This window comes from Apodemus sylvaticus, chromosome 9 (genome assembly GCF_947179515.1).
Source record: "Apodemus sylvaticus chromosome 9, mApoSyl1.1, whole genome shotgun sequence".
Taxonomy (NCBI): Eukaryota; Metazoa; Chordata; class Mammalia; order Rodentia; family Muridae; genus Apodemus; species Apodemus sylvaticus.
Window position 1 is genome coordinate 80,728,233 of NC_067480.1, and position 18,421 is coordinate 80,746,653.

The 18,421-nt window shown below is 54.1% G+C and overlaps 2 protein-coding genes across 2 annotated transcripts; both read right to left on the bottom strand.

Moving 5' to 3' along the window:
- Positions 1-737: 737 nt before the first annotated feature.
- On the bottom strand, positions 738-14,631 carry Cul7 (cullin 7). Its single transcript, XM_052192081.1, has 26 exons — positions 14,388-14,631; positions 13,083-13,667; positions 12,471-12,622; positions 11,895-12,371; positions 11,207-11,336; positions 10,920-11,116; positions 10,413-10,650; positions 9,280-9,517; positions 9,082-9,187; positions 7,836-8,063; positions 7,550-7,640; positions 7,280-7,451; positions 7,040-7,145; positions 6,647-6,742; positions 6,268-6,443; positions 5,872-6,005; positions 5,489-5,668; positions 5,211-5,317; positions 4,953-5,135; positions 3,755-3,915; positions 3,361-3,577; positions 2,980-3,286; positions 1,833-1,978; positions 1,610-1,736; positions 1,329-1,534; positions 738-1,131 (listed from the first exon to the last, which is right to left on the bottom strand). The coding sequence occupies exons 2-26, from the start codon at positions 13,657-13,659 to the stop codon at positions 808-810; spliced, it is 5,076 nt and encodes a 1,691-aa protein (XP_052048041.1). The 5' UTR covers positions 13,660-13,667; positions 14,388-14,631; the 3' UTR covers positions 738-807.
- A 329-nt stretch (positions 14,632-14,960) lies between these two features.
- Mrpl2 (mitochondrial ribosomal protein L2) lies at positions 14,961-18,411 on the bottom strand. The gene is made up of 6 exons (XM_052192091.1): positions 18,220-18,411; positions 17,113-17,281; positions 16,343-16,600; positions 16,161-16,271; positions 15,813-15,886; positions 14,961-15,209 (listed from the first exon to the last, which is right to left on the bottom strand). Exons 1-6 carry the CDS (start codon positions 18,313-18,315, stop codon positions 14,997-14,999), a joined length of 921 nt encoding a protein of 306 aa, XP_052048051.1. The 5' UTR covers positions 18,316-18,411; the 3' UTR covers positions 14,961-14,996.
- Positions 18,412-18,421: the final 10 nt, after the last annotated feature.

Below are 18,421 nucleotides of genomic sequence, written 5' to 3' on the forward strand. Positions count from 1 at the left end.
GGCCGGCTCTTCCTCCTATACACACCCTGCTGAAACGAGTGCTCCTGGACTGTTGTACCCTGGCTCATGTGTGGGGTGCAGGGCAGCCAATGCTGCCAGCACAGCCTCACCAAGCAGCAGGCTTGCCTGGGGCTGGCAGGAGGCAGGAAGGAGCCCAAGGACGTCCGCTGCAGCTCTACTTGACTGAAGGGGGAGGCTGAAGACAGCAACGGGGCAGCTTGTGGGAGGCAGAGGGAAGCCACAGTCCTAGGATGTTCGCAGACCAGGTCCTAAGTCATCAGTGGAAGATGGTCACACTTGGGGTGCTTGCAGAGGTCTCTTCCCTTGTCACCTTGACTCAGGGTAGGCCCCAGGGAGGGCAGTTAGCACTGGGAGTGGCGGCTAAAACAGACAGGGTCTGACTAGTCACTTCTTAGTCACCCCTCTCCAGGTCTACAAATGAGGGGAAAGATGCTGTGTTTGATAACCTGCCCAAACTGCAAAGAATATGGCCAAGTGGACTTGTGTGTTGAGGCTGCACGGTCAGAGTCCTAACCACACCCTCCAGGAGGGACTGAGGTCCTGGCTGTGGAATCCACTGCCTGGACACCTGATATTCCCTTTACTCTAATCCACCTTCCCAGACCTGGACAAGACTCCTGATGTGTCAGGAGACTGTTTCCATAGCAGAGTTCTCCTTTCCCATCAACCCCCGCACCTCATTCACCAATCTCTAGCAATCTCATACAAATCATGGCTTCAAGTTGCAGTGTTTTTATTCTCTGTAGAAAGTCCCAGCCTCACCTACCCCAGACCCCAGACCCAGGGCTACCGGAATGTGGAGAAGGTCTGGGTGCCAGCGCAGGAAGCGTAGGGCACACCCCGGGATCGAATCTGCAGGGTATGGAAGGTGAGTGGTGGATTGGGGCCTGACGAGCCAGGGTTCAGGGACTCCATGTGGGGCTCCATCACAGTCACAGGGACCGCATAGAACAGCACCTGTGGCCGGTCATCATGGCGCCTCAGTGTGCCCTTGCCCAGGAGGTGCAGGATACAGGACAGGACATCAGAGCTCCTGCACGCCGCTCCCCTGCCGAGACTGCCAACCAGACCCCTAGGAGGACAGGGGCCTTTCTCCCATGCTTCTAGCACCTGATACCAAGATGAAGGAAATGGCGGGTCAACAGCCACAGCCCTTACCACGGTCTTCTGCATCAGTCACACACGCTGGGACTGGAAGTCCCTGGCACAGCAAGTGCGGCCCAACCATACGCGTCCCAGTAAGCGAGACACTTTAAGTCCACCACCCCCTGTGGATGTCACCCCTGGCCACGCCCACCACCGCCTACCAGATGGACAAGCTGGTCAATGTGCAGGCCTTCATCCCCATGAGCCTTGAGGATTCGGAGGACAAGGCAGTTGAGAAGGTTCCTTCTCTTCTCCATGTTCCGGCCCTCCTGGTCCTCGGCTCTCAGGTATGTCTGAGGTGGGATCAGCCACACGTTGCCCCGCCTTGGCCTGGGCTCCTCACTGTCATCTCGAATCTTGAGCACTCCTGCAAGGAGCACTGGTCACTTGCCTGGGGAGGACCCTGAGGAGCTGGTCCCTGGCCCCATGAGTGCATACATACCTCCCGGAATGCTCTTCTGCTCCTGAAGGTCCAAGGGACCCCTGGATGAGGTGAGAGGCCGGATTGCCCTGTCCAGCACATCTGGAGGGAGCTCTGAGAGAGCATGCAGGCTCTCAACAGACACGGCCTTAGGAGAGAGAGGAAGTGTTTAGGTCCTCCCCGGCGGCAAGAACAGAAGACAGTGGCAATGTGAATAAGAGGGGCAGGCAGAGGGACAGGCCACCTTCTGGTTGTTGAGGTGCAGCAGCAGCCACATCTGTACTGTGGACACGTGCAGAATCTGATCGCCAAACTGCACTTCTGCCCGGCCCTGCCACGTCCATTGCAGTCGCCTCTGTGGCTCCTTCTCTAAGCTGGCATGGCTCTGACCTGGAGAAAAGCCAGGTGAGGGGAGAGACGATGGGGGCGGGGGCCGGGCACGCTCCGTCAGGCAAGCTTCGCCTGGCTGCTCTCTGCAGTGTACAGCCCAAGGCAGGACTTCCAGGCTCAGTGGCTTCTGATCTCAGCTTCCCTAAAAAGCCTTGGCTACCAAGGAGTCAGCCTGTGGCAAGCAGGCCGCAGCCATGCCCTGAGTTAAGCAGAGACAGAATCCCTGCGTGAGGAAGGCTTGCCTGCCTGTGTCTGTATCCTGAGGGCTCCGCTCTTCTCCTGTTCTTGTTGCTCAGGCTAGAATCGGATGTCAGGGGAATACTTTTGAGACTAAATGTGACTCATCAGGAAGGCATCTCACACCTGCTCTCTGTTTTCTGAGAGAGTCTCACGTGTAGTTCTGGCTGACCTACAATTCACTACACAGATCATGCCAGATTCAAAACCAAAAATCTTTTCTTGTTTTTTGTTTTTTTTCTTGTTTTTTTGTCAAGACAGGGTTTCTCTGTGTAACCATGGCTGTCCTGTAGACCAGGCTGGCCTCAAACTCAGAAATCTGCCTGCTTCTGCCTCCCAAGTGCTGGGATTAAAGACATGTGCCACCACTGCCTGGCACAAGACTCAAAACTCGAAGATCCAACGCCTGCCTCTGGAGTTCGGAGATCAGTGGTGTACTCCGACCATGCCTGGCCACACCCCTAAGCTCTTTCTTATGGCCTCTCTTAGAAGTCGGCCTCTACTCCTCCTAGTTCCTAAGAGATTCCTTTGGTCTGGACCCCAGCTAAAACGTAAAGCTTCTCCACTTTCCCACACAGCCATTCTATACCCAGAAAGGAATCTTACCTCTTGTACCCTGCAACTCCTGAAAAAGGGCAGGCTGAGAGGCCATGTTTGTAGCCATCCAGGTTTGTAACCTTAGCATCTCCCCCACTTTAGGTCCCTTTCCTAGCAGCCTACCCTGTCCCTAAACCCAAGACCAGGCCCTCTTCCCAGATGCTTACTCTTGCTGTAGAAGTTGGTATAATGGTTGACGGTGCCCCTCAGGTACGAGGGCAGGCATGTTGCAGGATTGAGCATTTGGCAGACGGAGGCGACAGGCCAGAAGCGTGGAGACAGGACAAGGACACATACTTCTGGCATTGTCCCTTCATAATAGCGCTCTTCCTCCTCTCCCTCCTCCTCTCCCTCCTCCTCTCCGTCCTCCTTCTTCCCTTCCTCCTCCTCCTCTGCCATAGCCACAGCCGCTGTCTCTGCAGCAGCTTCGTCGTTCTTGCTCTTGTCCTCTCTGCCACTGTCTTCATGGGCCACCTGGAAGGGAACCAAGCTCACAGACACCGAAGGCCCCCCACTGGCTCCCTGCTCGTGCCGTCCCTGGAACCCACCTGTATCTTCTTTTCTGTGTCTTCCAGCTTCAGGAGCTCCTGGTCGAGCTGCTGCAGCTGGTAAACGTGGAACTGCCGCTGCAGCTCCTCTGAGATGCTCAGGCTCTGCAGCATCAGCTGGGGGAGGCGGCTGGGGAAGCAGGGCCCGATCTGCTCCAGCACGGCCCCCTCCAGCCAGCTCGAGCCTACGCTCAGGAGTCGCTCCGCCATGTAGTGCCTGCAGCACACACAGCCAGCCCGGGGCTCAGGGTGGGCGCCAGCGTGGCCCAGGTTCTCACTCTGGCCTGCCTGTGTATCAGACTCAGGCCATGTGAGCTGGCCCTGCCCCAAAGCCGCCAGCCTGCCTTCCCCGTGCTCTACCCAATAGAAACAGGAAGATCAGCTCTAAACTCACTGGTAGTAATGCTCAAAGGTGGTGGCTATCTCCAGAGGAGATAAAATCAGGACAGACTCAAGGCATCGCTGCAACTGTGCCAGCATCTCCATCCCCCGGGCTCCGCCCATCCGACTGCCTTGGATTCTCTGGTCAATGTGCCGAGCAAACTGCTCGCTCACCTGAGTGGGGAGCATAAGAAAAGCATGGGTGAGTGAGCCAGTGAACAGAATGGAGAAGGGAGAACGGGTATGGATGGCCAACCACGCCATCCACCGTCAGCCTCCGCCTCCACCCTCTTCAGGAGGTACTGGGGAAGGAGTCACACTGAGCAGCACACACAGTACCACAGAGCTACAGCCGCCGCTGCAGCCTGACAGACACATTAACACTTGTACAGATCAGCAGCATTAACAACTGATTAACAACTGAAAAATCCGGCCAGACAGTGGTGGCGCACGCCTGTAATCCCAGCACTCTGGGAGGCAGGGGCAGGTCGACTTCTGAGTTCCGAGGCTAGCCTGGTCTACAGAGTGAGTTCCAGGGCAGCCAGGGCTACACAGAGAAACCCTGTCTTGAAAAAACCAAATCCAAAAAAAAAAAAAAAAAATACAGTCCGTGCCCCCCCCAAACCCCACCAAGTCATGTCTCCAAATCAAATAACTCAGAAGCAAAATCAGCTAGGCACGGTGGCACACTTCTATGATCCTAGCCCTTGAGAGATGGGGGCAGAAGGATTAGGAATTAGAGAGGGGCAGGGACCATAGCTAAGAGTGTTTGCTAAGGCCCTGAGTTCAAGCCCTACCACCACATAAACAGGGATAATGGATGGTACATGCCTGAAATGACAGTGCTCAGGAAACAGGCAGGGTCCGAAGTGCAAAGTCGTTCTTGCGCTACATAGTGAGTTTAAGACCAGCCTGGGGTACGTGAGACCCCACCTTTGAAAGAAGCTGGGCATGGTAGGTCAATGCCTTTAATTCCAGCACTTGTGAAGCACAAACAGGTGGACCTCTGCGTTCAAGGCCAAGAGGCCAAACAGAGATAGATACATACTGAGTATGATAATCTGTAATGATTTTTTTCCCTAGTTTTCAATATATGGTCATATCCAAAACTCATCACAGAAGAGAGACTGAGGTGGTCCACTTGGGGAAGGCAGAGGGGGAGGGGGAGAGTTTACAGGGAGGGGGCCAGGGGAGATCGGGAAGGAACTTACATGGGCGGCCCTGAGGAAAGGGAGCCTCAGCATAGCATCGGCACAGCCATTCCGCATGGCCAGCAAGAAGGCCGCTCGTGGCCCAAACAGCTCAGAGCTCGACTTCTGCAGGATGTAATAACGCTCGCAGTAGCGGGGCACAAAATCATCGTCTTTCCAGGCTGAGGTCAGAAACTTGTGCACCTGAGAGGAAGGTGAGGGGGCATGAAGAGGCAGCTGGTGTGAGCCCCACCCCACCCCCACAGCCGCTGTGCTCACCTGCTCCTCTACCACAGATCGCCAGCAGCGGGTCAGGTTCCTCATGATGCTACTTGGAAGGCCCCGGGTGGTTAGGGAGCTCCAGTCATGGCTTCTATTTCTGCCCTCTGTGGAGAGAAAAGTGTCAGCGGCAAGGACCGACAGCCCTGAAGACCCTTCCCAGCATGCTGTGAGGTGCCTGGATGGGCAGCAAACAGAACACTGGCCATGTGGTGTGTTCCCAATTCTTGGGAACTCATGAGCGGGGTAGAGTTCCTGCTGGGGTCCCCAGTACTCACTGGACTGAGGGATGACCACCACTGGAGGTGCCTCCCGGGGCTCCACATGGACCAGGAGGTGGGTGAGGCGGCGAACCCGCGAGGAGAAGGCTGCGGCTCTGCTCTGGGGATTGTAGGCGGCCTCCCTGCACTCCAGGTACTGATCCAGCAGCCAGCCCAAGGAGCTGGTGCTGTCCTCATCTGGAGGTTGTGAAGCAGAGAGGCTGAGCTCACCAAGGGGCAGCGAAAGACCAACCACACAAAATGACACAGGGAGACGAGCAGTCCTGCCCAGAAGACGTGGGGATGGAGATGACAAACACACGTAGTAAGAGGCAGAGGGCAGAGCTCAAGGGCTCCTAGTTCACAGAATGCGGAGGAGCAGAGTCGGGTGGGGTGCTTACCCGGAGAGGTGATGTTCTGTACCAGGGGGCTGACCAGCGCCTCCCAGCAGGTTTTATTCAGTGCTTGGGCAGCCTCGATATCAGGAAGGAAGCGTTCTGCAAAGTTCTGCTCCTGGCGCAGAGCCCCATTTAGTCTGGGGAGAAGAAGGAAGCGCTCGGGCCCTAAGGCTGACATTACTCAGCATGCAGCCAGACCCAGGGCAATATTTCAGAAGAGCCCCAGGCCAGCAGGACGCTTCATTCTGCGCTCAGAGAAATCTCTTATCTCTTCTTTCCGTCATCCACTCACCTCAGAACCCACTCACCTTCGACCTTCCCCAAGCCCTGGAACAGCCCCACTCAGAGTTCACTTCCCGAACCTGACCACCTAACACACAGACACAGGGACGCTCTCACCTGGAACTCAGGTGCAGGAGGCTGCGGCGGTCCTCGGCTATGTCCTGGCTCCAGGCTTGTGCACGAACCATGTAGAAGAGACGTGTGTGCCGGCACAGTTGTTCTCGGAACACCGGCCAGAAGGTGGGCTTGGGGCCCAGCACCTCCAGGCCCCGGATGCGCGTGTTAATGCCGCCCTGTTACACAGGAGACCCATAGCTGGCCCCACACCCTCCTTGGCACAGGCTTCACCCCTTGAACCACCCCAGACCCCGGCTCAAAATCTAAAGGCATCATCAGGCTCAGGGCTGCCGCCATGGGCTAGTTTGGTGACAGACGTTTGAGTTTGTCCTCTTGCTGGGGGCCCGAAGACCTGCACCAGTCAGTCCTCACACCCCACCTGCTGGCATCGCTTTATGCGGATCTGGATGACGGGCCAGAAGCGGGTCAGGTTCTCCAGGAGGACCACTCGGCTGGCAGAGGGCATCACGTTCACCTGGGGAGGGGCAGAGAGGGCTGTCACCTCCTGAGGCGTAGACAGAGCTACTCCTAATAGTCACGTCAGCTCCAGCCCTGCTGCAGCTCTCTCCATCCTCCACCCCGGGACACACCGGGGGCGCCTACAAAGGGGCTTTAGTGCCTCTTCATGCTCAATGCCCTCGCATAGGTGCAAGGGTACTAGACTAGTGTGTGTGTGTGTGGGGGGGGGGCTCACTGTGTAGGGCTTAGGAGCTTAGACTTAGAAGGGAAGAGAGGGTCTACAAGGAGCGGGCCCAGGCACAGGGGTCCCTACCGCGTTGAGTTCTTTATTAACAGACTTGGCGCTGTTGCCCCCGCAGACCACCACCCAGGCAGGCATGTAGCTCGAGTCCTCTGCAGCCACCAGGAGGGTTAGCTGCCTGGGAGTGGGAGGAAGAGCCAATGGGAAACTGGGACCCTTCACGTTGTGGCCACACCCAAGAGCGCAGGTGACTCTGGAAGGACCAACACAGGGCCACCCATGTGTGCGTGTGTGCGTGTGTGAGCTCAGTACCTGATGAGGACTCCCGGGCGCATGTGAACGGTGATGGTGTGGGAGCCGGCGCTGCCGTTCGACTCCCAGTAGGTCTTGGGGTTGCGGTCCGTCAGCCTGCTGGCCCGCTGGCGGTTGGAGGACACCTCCATTTTCTCCCAGTACTTGTTTTTCTTCATCTCCTCACTAGAGCCTGGGGGAGAGGGGAATGGGTAGGAAGGTCACAGCCAGGTACGTACAAAGGGGAAAATGGGAGATGGTAAATTACACAGGTCCGGGACAGACACTAACCCTGGCACAGATATCTGAGAAACACGTCAAAGAAAGGGATCTGGATGGGCCGGTGGGTCCGTCTGTGGTCTTCGATCTGGCCCAGGACCATCTGGAGCCGGGACATCAGAGGGAGGAGGGACACAAGGCAAACACAGATGGGGGAAAGGTCAAATAGCAAGGGAGCGAACATCTCCAGGCTCTCTCCAGCCAGCTCCCCACCCCCACCACTGCTCAGGATTCACACTGCTCAGGATTCACACTCTTAGGCAGCTCAGAAGCCCCACTCCCTCCGGTCCTGCCCGACCTGGATGCAGCCGCCCAGGATGTTGGTGGTGAGTTTCCGGTAGAGGTGGGCGTGCTTCTCACACTTGAACACCATGTCCCGCAGCTCCTGAGCCAACTCCAATTTCCCTCGGTGCTTTTCCAGGACCTTGGAGATGGCGTCCCGGGCTCCTAGCTGGTTTAGTATCACCGCATAGTCCCGGCTCGTGGAGGTCAGGCGGTGTAGGAAAAAGATTAGTTCCTGGAGCACCTGAGAGGGGAGGTCAAGGGGGCAGTGAAGAAAGGGGCAAGCCTGCGCTACATGGATAGCGGTGGTGATTCATGCCCACTCTGTGCTGGGAGCTGAGGAAGGCAGTGTGTGGAAGTAATATAAAAACCAGGTGCAGTTAGAGACACAAGTTCAAAGCCGTGGGAAGAGCCTTCCTGCCCCTGGAGCTCTTAGCCACTGAGTGCCTGGGGAGCAGGTAGGGAACCCTTAGTTATCTGATTCAGCTGTGGCTCCCAGGAACCAGTTGCAGGGCTGGTGTTGAGATGTGTAGGCCCCCAACCCAGACACTTGGGGGGGCTGGCAGGGAACAGAGAAGGCCTGACCTTCCTTAGTGACCCTCAGTAAGAACAGCTTAGGAACCAAAGGCATCAATTTGGGGTGCTCATTGACATCCTGACCTTTGACCCTTCTGAGGTCTCCTGTACCCAGACCTCTGATAGAAAAGTCTACTCCCTCACTCCCTCTCGTAAAAGACTTTTACAATTTTATTTTAATGTTATGTGTACAAGTATTTGCCTTGCACGTATGTATCAAACCATGTGCATGTGGCTAGAAGGAGGGATCCGAGTCCCTGGACCTGGAGTTACAGATGGTTGTGAACTGCCCTATGGGTGCTGGGAACTAAATCTGGGTCCTCTGCAAGAGCAGGGAGCCCCTCCCCTTCCTCCTGAAGGCCAGGGAGCTCGATTCTCTTTGCATAAGGAAGCAAGGGATGGACTACTAATTAGCACAGTGGGTTACCAGCACAGACACTAAGACAATAGGAATCAGGTAAGAGCCAGAATTCTCAAGGACTACCTTGTGCCATTTTGACTTGTGAACTTTGTGAATGTATTACCTATTTAAAAAAAATAAAATTTCATTTTAAAAGCAAGAACACAAAGATTCCGTTGCGTCCTCCAATCCTCGCCCGGGGCCCGGATGGGGGGCGGGGGCGGGGGATGGTGGTGTCTACCTCCTTCCCATCTCCCAGCTTCTCCCCAGAGTGGGCCAGGGTTACCTCTCGGTCAGTATTGGGGGACCGAAGGCAGGTCATGCAGGCCTCCATGGCCTCGTGCCAGGGTAGCAACAACGCTTCAGGGAAATTCACCAGCTGCATCAAGATTCTAGGGGGACAGACAGAAATGGGAAGGCAGACAGATATCAGGTTGGCGTGAGACCCTCTGGTGCCCGCCCCTGCCCCTCACTAAGCCCCCACCTCAGCACAGTCAGGTGCAGGGCCTTGTTGTCGGCTGAGGTATCCAGGCTCCACATCAGCGCGAGGAAGGGCTGGGGCTGTTCCTGGAGCTCCAGCAAGCACGCCTTGACCTCATTTTCCCGGGGAGCCTCGGAGCTGAGGGCTTGCTCCAGATCCACAAGGAGTTTCCCGTCTGGGCCCAAGCCCTTCACCAGACGCTGCAGGCTGGGGTTGGCACTCTGAGGTGGGGGATCTTTGGCTGGAAGAACAAGAGTGTGGTAAGAACTGGCAGAGCCTGTGTCAGCAGCTTATGGTCACCTGTAAATCTGACAGCCTCACTGGGTCCACTAGGAAAAAAATAAAAAATAAAACTCTACAGAAACAGTAACTGAACATGGTGGTTCATACTTGTAATCCCAAGACTACATATGGTAGAGTCAGCTAGCAAGGACCAGAGCAGCAAGAGACCTTGCCTAAATGAGAAGAGAAGAGAAGAGAAGAGAAGAGAAGAGAAGAGAAGAGAAGAGAAGAGAAGAGAAGAGAAGAGAAGAGAAGAGAGGAAAGAAGGAAGGAAGGAAAAGAAAAAGTGTGGGGGATGGGCCTAGAGAGATGGGTCAACGGTTGAGAACACTTGTTCTTTCAGAGGATCCAGGTTCAATTCCCAGCATCCACATGGCAGCTCACAACTATCTAAACTTCAATACCAGGAGAGCCAACGCCCTCTTCTGGCCGCTGTGGGCATTGCATACCCATAGTACACAGACACACAACACCCATATGGATAAAATAATTTTATTTTTGGCTTGGTAGTTTTGAGACAGGGTTTCTGTGTAGCCCTGGCTGTCCTGGAATTTGCTCTGTAGAGCAGGCTGACCTCAAACTCAGATATTTGTGTGGGCCACCACACTCAGCTAAAATAAAATTAATTTAAATAAAAGAAAGATAAATGACAGCCAAGGAATGACATCTGTAATTGTCCTTGGGTCTACACACACACACACACACACACACACACACACACACACACCTTAAGTTTCTGGGATTGTGAATAGCATATCTCTTTCAGACAAGATGGCACACTGTTCGAGGAAACACCCCTTTGAGGACACTTTCTCAAAGGCAGGTCTCTCTGCTGCTGTCTGCAGGGCACTCACCTCCGGACTCTTGAGGCTCGGGCTGGTCTCTGAATACTAAATTACGATGGATATCTGGCACATATGGGTAGTCTCGGTTTCCTATCAGGATTTGGGGCCCATACTTCCTGTAGACACAGGAGCTGAACAGGTCCCTCAGAGCACTGTTCTCAAGTTGTTCAGGCAGGGACAGCAGCAGGTCCTGGGCCAATTCGATGGGTACGGTCAGCTCAGGCAGGATCTCGTAGTCCAGAACGTTCTATGGGAAGAAAGTCAGCCTGTAGCAGCTGAACGAGCAGATGGTGAGAGAGAGAGAGCTCCTCTGTCTGTGGGAATAGGGATCTCTCTACACACACATCCACCATTCCGAACCTCTTGTAGCTGGCGGCCCACCAACCCTTGCATCTTTGAACATTCCAGACTCCTCCAGTGTAGGACCCTGAAGCTGGTCTGACCTCCACCTCCCCTCCGGAGCCTTGCAAATGTTCCAGTCCTGAGCTGCTGGGGACTCTTGTGAAGAGGGCTTACCTCCTCTTCCAGGTGCTCCTGCAGGAGTTCCACAACGTGCTGGCGCTCTTCTGCACTTAACTTCCTGATGAAAAAGAGGAGCTCCCACCACTCAGCCTGGGTCAAGTGCTCTCTCTCGTCCCTGTCTTCCTCCTCAGGCACCACGTAAGGCTCGGCAAAGAGCTGAGCGATGGGCTTCCAGCGCTGCGATGGCGGGACTGTGTGAACAGGGTGGGTAACAGCCAAATCACTGGCTGCCCAGAAAGGCCTCTGCCTCTCTGCTCAGGGTCAACCCTCCCAGAGCTCACCTATACTCAGCGCTGCTTGCCCCTGGGGGTCATCACTGTCAACCACATCCTCAATGTCTTCCTCGAAGCCCAAGATCTCAAGCATGTGCCAGTGTACCCAATAGGTGTGGCCTGTTGAATCCCACAACACCTGGAGAATCAGAGCAGGGGTGAGGGGGGAAGAGGACCTGTTACTGACTCAGCTGAGGCCCAACGCTGGGGCTCATAGTTCATAAGGCGGCCACCTCAAATATCATAACACGATCTATAGAATATACAGACTCTATATACAACAATGTACACCGTATACAGACAGCCTCACCTCCTCTTCAGCAATGGCCTCTACTTCCTTACTCCCTTTAATTTTGTTTTTATTTTCTTTCAGAATGAGGGGGTTCCAAACTGACCTCAACCTTGCTATGTGGCCATGGCCTGCCTTTCTGCCTCTCTCTACCTTCCAAGTACATTGCTACCATGCCTGGATCCTCTCTATCTTTGATACCACGACTCAGTGCTTCCTTCTGGCCTCAAACAGCTCATCTTCCAAATCCTGATCTATCGGTTCTTTACCCCAAGGGCTCCGTGTCCTTTCAGCTGTTGATGCCTTTGCTCTTTGGATCTTAACCGCGCCCCCAGTATAGAACGCCCAGGTATGTATGCCTTACCCAGAATAAAATTCTAGTGTTCAGCACCACTGTTCAGCTCTCACCTGCACAGGGGGCACGCCATCGTTGCTCTGTCGGAACTGGCCCTCGTCCCCAACAGCGATCTCCTCGTAATTCTCCAGCATCCGTACCCGCATCCCAGGCCTTAGCGTGTCCCGCACATACAAGGCATAGGTATTGTAACTTGCAAATGCGGTGCGGGGGCGATACCGCCTTGACCTCCTGATAAGCTGGGAGCGGGGGTGGAAGAACTCTGCTGGCTGAGGCTGTAAGATGGAAGAGGACAAGCTCCCTGCTCTGCTGGAGGCCCCGTCCCAGCGCATGACCTGCACCAGCTCAGAGATCAGAGTGCCCATGGCCATATTGAATTCCAGTTCTAGCCGGTCCCTTCCTACATTCAGCTCCTCAGGAATAAAGTTGTTCTGGGCTCCTTGATCCTCTGAATTGCTGTTCAGCCGATCCAGGAGGAAGGTGACATGCAGGTAGCGTTTCACCAGGGAAAAGAGCAGCCGTCCCGGGACCTGTAGGATACACCTCTGACCCTCATCTTCTGCCCTCTTTCCACAGTATCCTCTGTGGCAAGCCCACAGCTCCCACCACTTCACACCCTCACAAGATACCTGTGGCAGCTGAATGCCCTCGAAAGACATTGGGTGTTCTGTGAGAGTCGCCTGGGCGAACAGTGCCAGCAGAGCGCAGCGGCTGTCAAAATCCAGGTGTTTTTCAATGGCCTCTTGTTGGCTCAATGACAGAAGGATCTGGGTCCGGGTCCCTGAAACCCACACCTCCAATCAGAAACAGCTCCCTAAGCGCAGTCTCTCAGGCATCTCTCCTAGCTTTCTACTTATTTTCAACCCTTTGCCAGCACTCGTTGGGAATGACATATTTTGTTGATTTGCTTTAAGAGCCAAAGTTTACTATCACACACACACACACACACACACACACACACACACACATTCTGGAACACTCTAAGCTCTTCTTTTGCATAAATAGCTAATTGATTAATACATTCTTTTCTCTTCAGTCTCTCCCTCCACTGAGACACCCCCAAGCCCCCCTGCACAAACATTCCCCCCACCCCACCCCCTTTTTTCTTCCAAATTAAAGTGAATGACAACAGAACCATTACGTACTGATGAGGTCAGAAGGTCCTGTCACAGTGTCCTCAGAATCCCTGAGGCGACCCAGACCCTCTCCTGTTCTCCCTTCCTCCCCAAACTGTCTCTCACCAGCATCGTGGGAGGACAGAGCTTGTATCATCCGGCCTGCGCTCCAGCGGATCTGATAATCCGGACTGCTCAACATGTGCATGAGCAAGTCCAGAACTCTGCGGTCTTTGAAGACGCCAGTGAGGGGCTCGATGCTGGCATAGGCACTGAGTACGTGGACCGTGTGAAGGAGAGGGGCGGGAGGGACAGTGCCCACACATTCCTCCAGCTGCCGAAGGGCCCTCTGAATCAAGGACTTCACATCCGTTTCCATCTCCCCCAGCACAGACTTGTCGAGGGTCCCCGTCTCTGCAGACTCCTGGGAAGGTCCGGCGACTTGACCATTCTCCCTCAGCATCCTGTGGCAGTTGGCATAGATCTCATCGTCAGACATCCACAGCAGGATATGCTCGGCCTTGCAGTCCACTTGGCTAGAGTCCCCGTTCCCATCATCTCCTCGCCTGAGGATGAGCCAGCGGATCTGATACTCAGGGTGCCCATTCTGGCCAACCCGTTGGCGGATCAATTCATCCGGATAGGCATGCAAGCCAGGCCCCAGGGGCACCCTGAACTCCCTGTAGCGGAGCTCCCCTACCATCGTGGCACCTGAGACACACAAGGAAGAGAGAAAAGGCAAGCAAGAGTGAGAGGGGAGGTCAACAAACAAGGGCATCCAGGAGTTGGAGGAGCAGAAGCAGCGACAACTGTTATGCTGGGTGGGGTCAAGTTGGGCCTGCTTCAGCCGAGTGAGACCTGGCCTGGGCAGAACACTGCGGAGATTGCTATTCAAGAGCAAAATACTGGAGCTAAGAGGTCTCCAAGGCTTGCAGTCTCGAGTGGGTTTGATTCAGAACAGTTATGGCAGTGGTATAGAGCAGTGTTGTATTTACAAATGAAGCCCAAGATCCCGGGATAGATAAAGGTAAACTTAGGAAAACCGGTGTGTGAAGGCACAGGACTGTGTCAGAGGGGGATGCAATCTCCAAATTGAAGCACTGGGTTGTAAGGCCCAAAGGAAAGGGCACAGAAATGGCCATCAGCAAAGCATGCCGGCTGGGAGAAGGGAAGGGATGGAGACACCACACCCATGACCAGACCCGCGAGGCCGAGAAAAGGTACGTCAGTGGTCCGATGGATAAGCGGCGCGAGGCCTGATGGATGGGAATCAAGACCCGAGAAGGTCGGGGACGGGCGTGGTAGGATAGGATGAGGAGGTAGGCCCAATAAAGGAGAGGCCTGAAGCATGGTTGGGGAAGGGGACGCGAGGCTCCGCGGGCGATCGGAAGCCCAGGATAGGGGTAGGGGCCGCGGCGGGGCTCCGGCCACCTCAGAAGTCCGCCGGGATCCTGGCGCGAGGCCTGTCCTTTGCAGAGCTAGGGACGCGCGGAACACGATGGCGGCTGCAGCGCTGGCGAGTGTTTGGGCCCCGCCTGGGCCCCCTTAGGGGGTCTAGGCGCAGAGGAGGGGGCGTGCCTCTTCAGAGACAGGCGGGCAGAGGGCGTGGCCAGCAGAGGACTTCACCGTGCGCGCCGGCGCACTGCCTGCTGCAGGGCGGAGCCTAGTCCTGGCGCTCCGAGGCTCCGCCGCCTGCCCCTGCCAGCGCTCGTTTCCGCCTGACTTAGCGGAAAGCTGGGGGCCGGGGGCTATCAGCGGGCGGAGTAGCAAGTGCCACCTGGACGACGCAGCCCTCCAGTTCCGCACCGCCCTTTCCTCTTCCTCTTAGTCCTCCTTCCTGCTGCCGGAAGTGCCTTCCCATTTCCCAAAGCCAGAACTGGAGAAGACCTTGGAGGTCATCTCTGCCCCCTCCCCATCCGTCTTTTCTATTCTCTTCCCTCGATCCTTGTTTACTTCTCGTCCAGTCGGTACCGCGCCCTCCAAAATCGAAAAGGTAGTAACAGATAAAAACAAGGGACATTTTATTAGAGTCCGGGGGAATCAGCATTGGGCAGCAGCGGAGGGCAGCTTCACGTAACTCTTCATGGGTGGCAGCGGCCGAATCTTTCGGCCAGCCCAGCCTCCCTTGCGTTGCCACAGCCCACTGTTAGGCCTCTTGCCCAGCCAGCGGTTCCGTCCTGCCTTGCCGATGACCCGCTGGTTATGATTAACGTTGGAAACCCGGCCTACAGTTGCAATGCACGTCTCCAGCACCTGACAAGAGAAGCAGACAAGAGCCCACCGGTGTGGACAAGAGCCTGGCAGTGTTGGGAACACTACTCTGGGTGGCTTCTTATACTCAATGAGGGACGACAGGAGAAGGGAGAAATGCAAAACATTAGAATGTAAGTGTAGGTCCCATAGAATGAATTAAAAATTAGGGAAAAAGACTCCCCACATCTATATCTGTTTCTGTGGTTTTCTTTTGGAGTCTGGGAAGGCATGTAGTCTGGCTGTTCTAGAACCGCACCAAGACCCCCTGCCTCTGGCTCTTGAGAGATGGGATTAAAAGCCAATTCCAACTTGATGGTTCAACCCGAGCCTGTCTTTTCCTGGTTTTCTGAAAAAGCCTAGGTGGTTTGCTTCTTTTGCCTCAGTATCTGGAATGCTGGGATTACAGACATGTACTGCCATGCCCAGTTGGGCCAAGGCCTTTTGACTATCATGGCACCAACCTGATAAGGCATGCTTAGTCAGGTAGCAAGAACGGAGCAGACCTAGATGGAAGCAGTACCTGGCGTCATGAATACTTGGGGGATAGTGAGGTACATTCCAAAAATCCCTTTACTGACCCCTCCCACGTGTGCCCACACATACCTGCATTTGCCTCTTAGAAGGCAGCTGGATAATGGCTGTTCCATTCACCTTCCGAAGCAGCACACCGCAAGTCCCTGGAGAAGGGGAAAACAGCTTTGCCACCCTCACAAATCAGAGGGGGTTTCCGTGGGGCTCCTGGGACACATGCTATTCTTACTTTGCCCTTCAGGGCACAGGAAACACAGAAGACCATACATTATGATTTAGGTTAAAACAAAGCACATATTCGTCCTCTCATTGTTTCTTCCTATCCTTGGAACAGACGCGGGCCTACAGGGATCACAGGACAGTGATAGCAGACCCCTTGGCCTCCGCAGTTGTGGGAGGCGGGTGGCGTCCGTGCCATACCTGCAGCTCGGATATACTGGGCTCCCCGGCCAGGCTCGCTTTCTACATTGTTGACGAGGGTCCCCACAGGCAGTGCCCCAAGCGGATGTGCATCCCCCTCCTGAGCAGCCACTAGAAGACAGGATTTCATTAGCACTCGACCTCTGCAACCTCACCCCACACATCCAGCAGCCGCGCCTCACCAGCCATTCTGCCTATGTTGTTAGAGTTCAGGATTATGTCTCCGGCCTTCATGTTTTCTGTGGCAATGATCCAGCGTTTCCGGCTGCCCCCAGCGACCAGAGCTATGTCTGCCGACCTACAAGGATCATAGCGGACTACCACAACCTTCTCCTCAAAGGGTCCTGGTGAGGTGTCCTTTTCTGGCCGGAACCGTAGAAAGTCAATCATTCGGTAATTCTGCTTGTGGCCTCCACCAATACCATGTACTCGGATGCGGCCTAGAGTCAAGACAGTTGAGGGATGTGATTCAAGTTAGAAGAGTTCTCAGCCTAGACTAGATAGTAGTACTCTATTAATATTATATCGCAAACAGGAAAACCACAAAGGGTTAGTGGTGTAACTCAGCAGCAGAGCGTTTGCCTTGTAAGTGCTAAGGTCTCGGGTTTGAGCGCAGTATGTGGGTGTATGGAGGCTAGGGTGTTCTGGCATAAGCAGTGGGGCAACACATGGCTCAATAAAAATATGATTGCTAAAATTGAATGAAACATAAAAGTTTTCAAATTATTGAATTCAGTAAGCTTACTGGGAGGGATATAAACCGGTCTCACACTTAAACCACTATGAATTTTGGGTCCTTGTGTTAATAAGCAAGTTATCTGTTTCTGTGTGGTCTATTCTTCAGCTTCAGTGACCCACACAGCAAGATGCACTGCAATGACATCTCACAAGCTGCAGACATCCAGGATACTACTGCAGTCTCCTCCTGAACGCTCCAGGCCCTTTTTCCCACCTGTATGGTCTCGACCCCCAGACTTCCTCATCTTCACTGGTTTAACTGTATACTTGGTACGACTCTTCCAGGACACAAACTTGGCACTGCGATCTGCAGACATATGCACTGGGCGGTGAGAGGGCAACACCAAGGCAGGGGGCAGCTGACGGAGAACATTGCTCTGTATCTGGTGATTTAAAAATAAATTCTCAGCTGGGCAGTGGTGATACACACCTGTAATCCCAGCACTTGGGAGGCAGAGGCAGGTGGATTTCTGAGTTCGAGGCTAGCCTGGTCTACAGAGTGAGTTCCAGGACAGCCAGGGCTACACAGAGAAACCCTGTCTCGAAAAACAAAACAAAAAACAAACAAACAAAAGAAATCTCTTCTGTAGAGCTAGTAAATTCCACATACCTATATACTACCATCAGCAATGGTGCCTTTTCCCCCTCTGCACATTTTCAGGAATTTTCGAATATGAATGGAAATGATTACATTGTTTTTCCACTTACTGTAGACCTAGTGTTTGATTTAGTTTGCTCAGCCCAAGAAATGCAGAGAAGCAAGATCAATACTTTCTTTTGTCTGTGATTCACCATTGCCCTCTACAGACCTGCTGTTCGACATTGCCTAATATCAGCAACAACCCATCCGTACATTAAAATGGTTAAGAGCACTGGTTCTTGGTTAGTAAGGCATGTAGGTCGGAGGAGGAAGAAGTGCACTTAATGAGCGAGGCTCTAGGTTTAATTTGCAGTACCAGAGCAAAAGCAAAAGTAAGCTCTGAAGCCAGACTGTCTAGCCCCAGAAGGTGTAAAACTGCTGACCAGTTTTTTTCATTTGCAAAATGTGCATAATAACTTTCAGGAGTTCGTTTAATTCAGTCCTCTATTCTGCCTGGTTGACGGTTGGCACATTATTGTTACTACTCCAACCTTTTTAGCAAAGATCTGCAAAAGCACTTGGAAGCCAGTATCTTGTCTGACGAATGCAGCTCCGAGAGAGCAGCATTTACAAAGAAAGGATGAAGGCAAGTTTACCCAAGGTCACGTGATCATGACTACCCTTGCGTGATCACTGACAGCCGGGGCGGAAACAATCCTATTCCCCAGGTAAGAGGATTACCTGGGCAGCAGGGAGCAGAGTCGAAACCCGAGCGGTACTGGCTACGGATGCCAGGCTCAAAGAGCGCAGAGCACTAGTCAGTGCGCACAGGGCCATGGGGCGGTCAGACTCCTCCGTACAGTACTCGCTTTTACCATTATCCAGAGCCTGGTGCTCGTGGATGACGTTTCCTCTACGGTACCGTCGCTTTTCAATGACGCAA

What these genes read in the sequence shown, in the direction of transcription:
- Cul7 (XM_052192081.1), bottom strand. Translation starts at nt 13,659, where the DNA reads ATGGTAGGGGAGCTCCGCTACAGGGAGTTCAGGGTGCCCCTGGGGCCT. An exon ending in ATGGCGTGCCCCCTGTGCAG is followed by an intron (nt 11,337 to 11,894) that starts GTGAGAGCTGAA and finishes CTGATTCTCCAG; the next exon opens with GTGTTGTGGGATTCAACAGG. An exon ending in CTTTCCTCAGGGCCGCCCAT is followed by an intron (nt 3,916 to 4,952) that starts GTAAGTTCCTTC and finishes CTCCCCACTCAG; the next exon opens with GTGAGCGAGCAGTTTGCTCG.
- Mrpl2 (XM_052192091.1), bottom strand. Translation starts at nt 18,315, where the DNA reads ATGGCCCTGTGCGCACTGACTAGTGCTCTGCGCTCTTTGAGCCTGGCA. An exon ending in CCAGTATATCCGAGCTGCAG is followed by an intron (nt 15,887 to 16,160) that starts GTATGGCACGGA and finishes CCCCTTCTCCAG; the next exon opens with GGACTTGCGGTGTGCTGCTT. An exon ending in CTTCTAAGAGGCAAATGCAG is followed by an intron (nt 15,210 to 15,812) that starts GTATGTGTGGGC and finishes TTCTCTTGTCAG; the next exon opens with GTGCTGGAGACGTGCATTGC.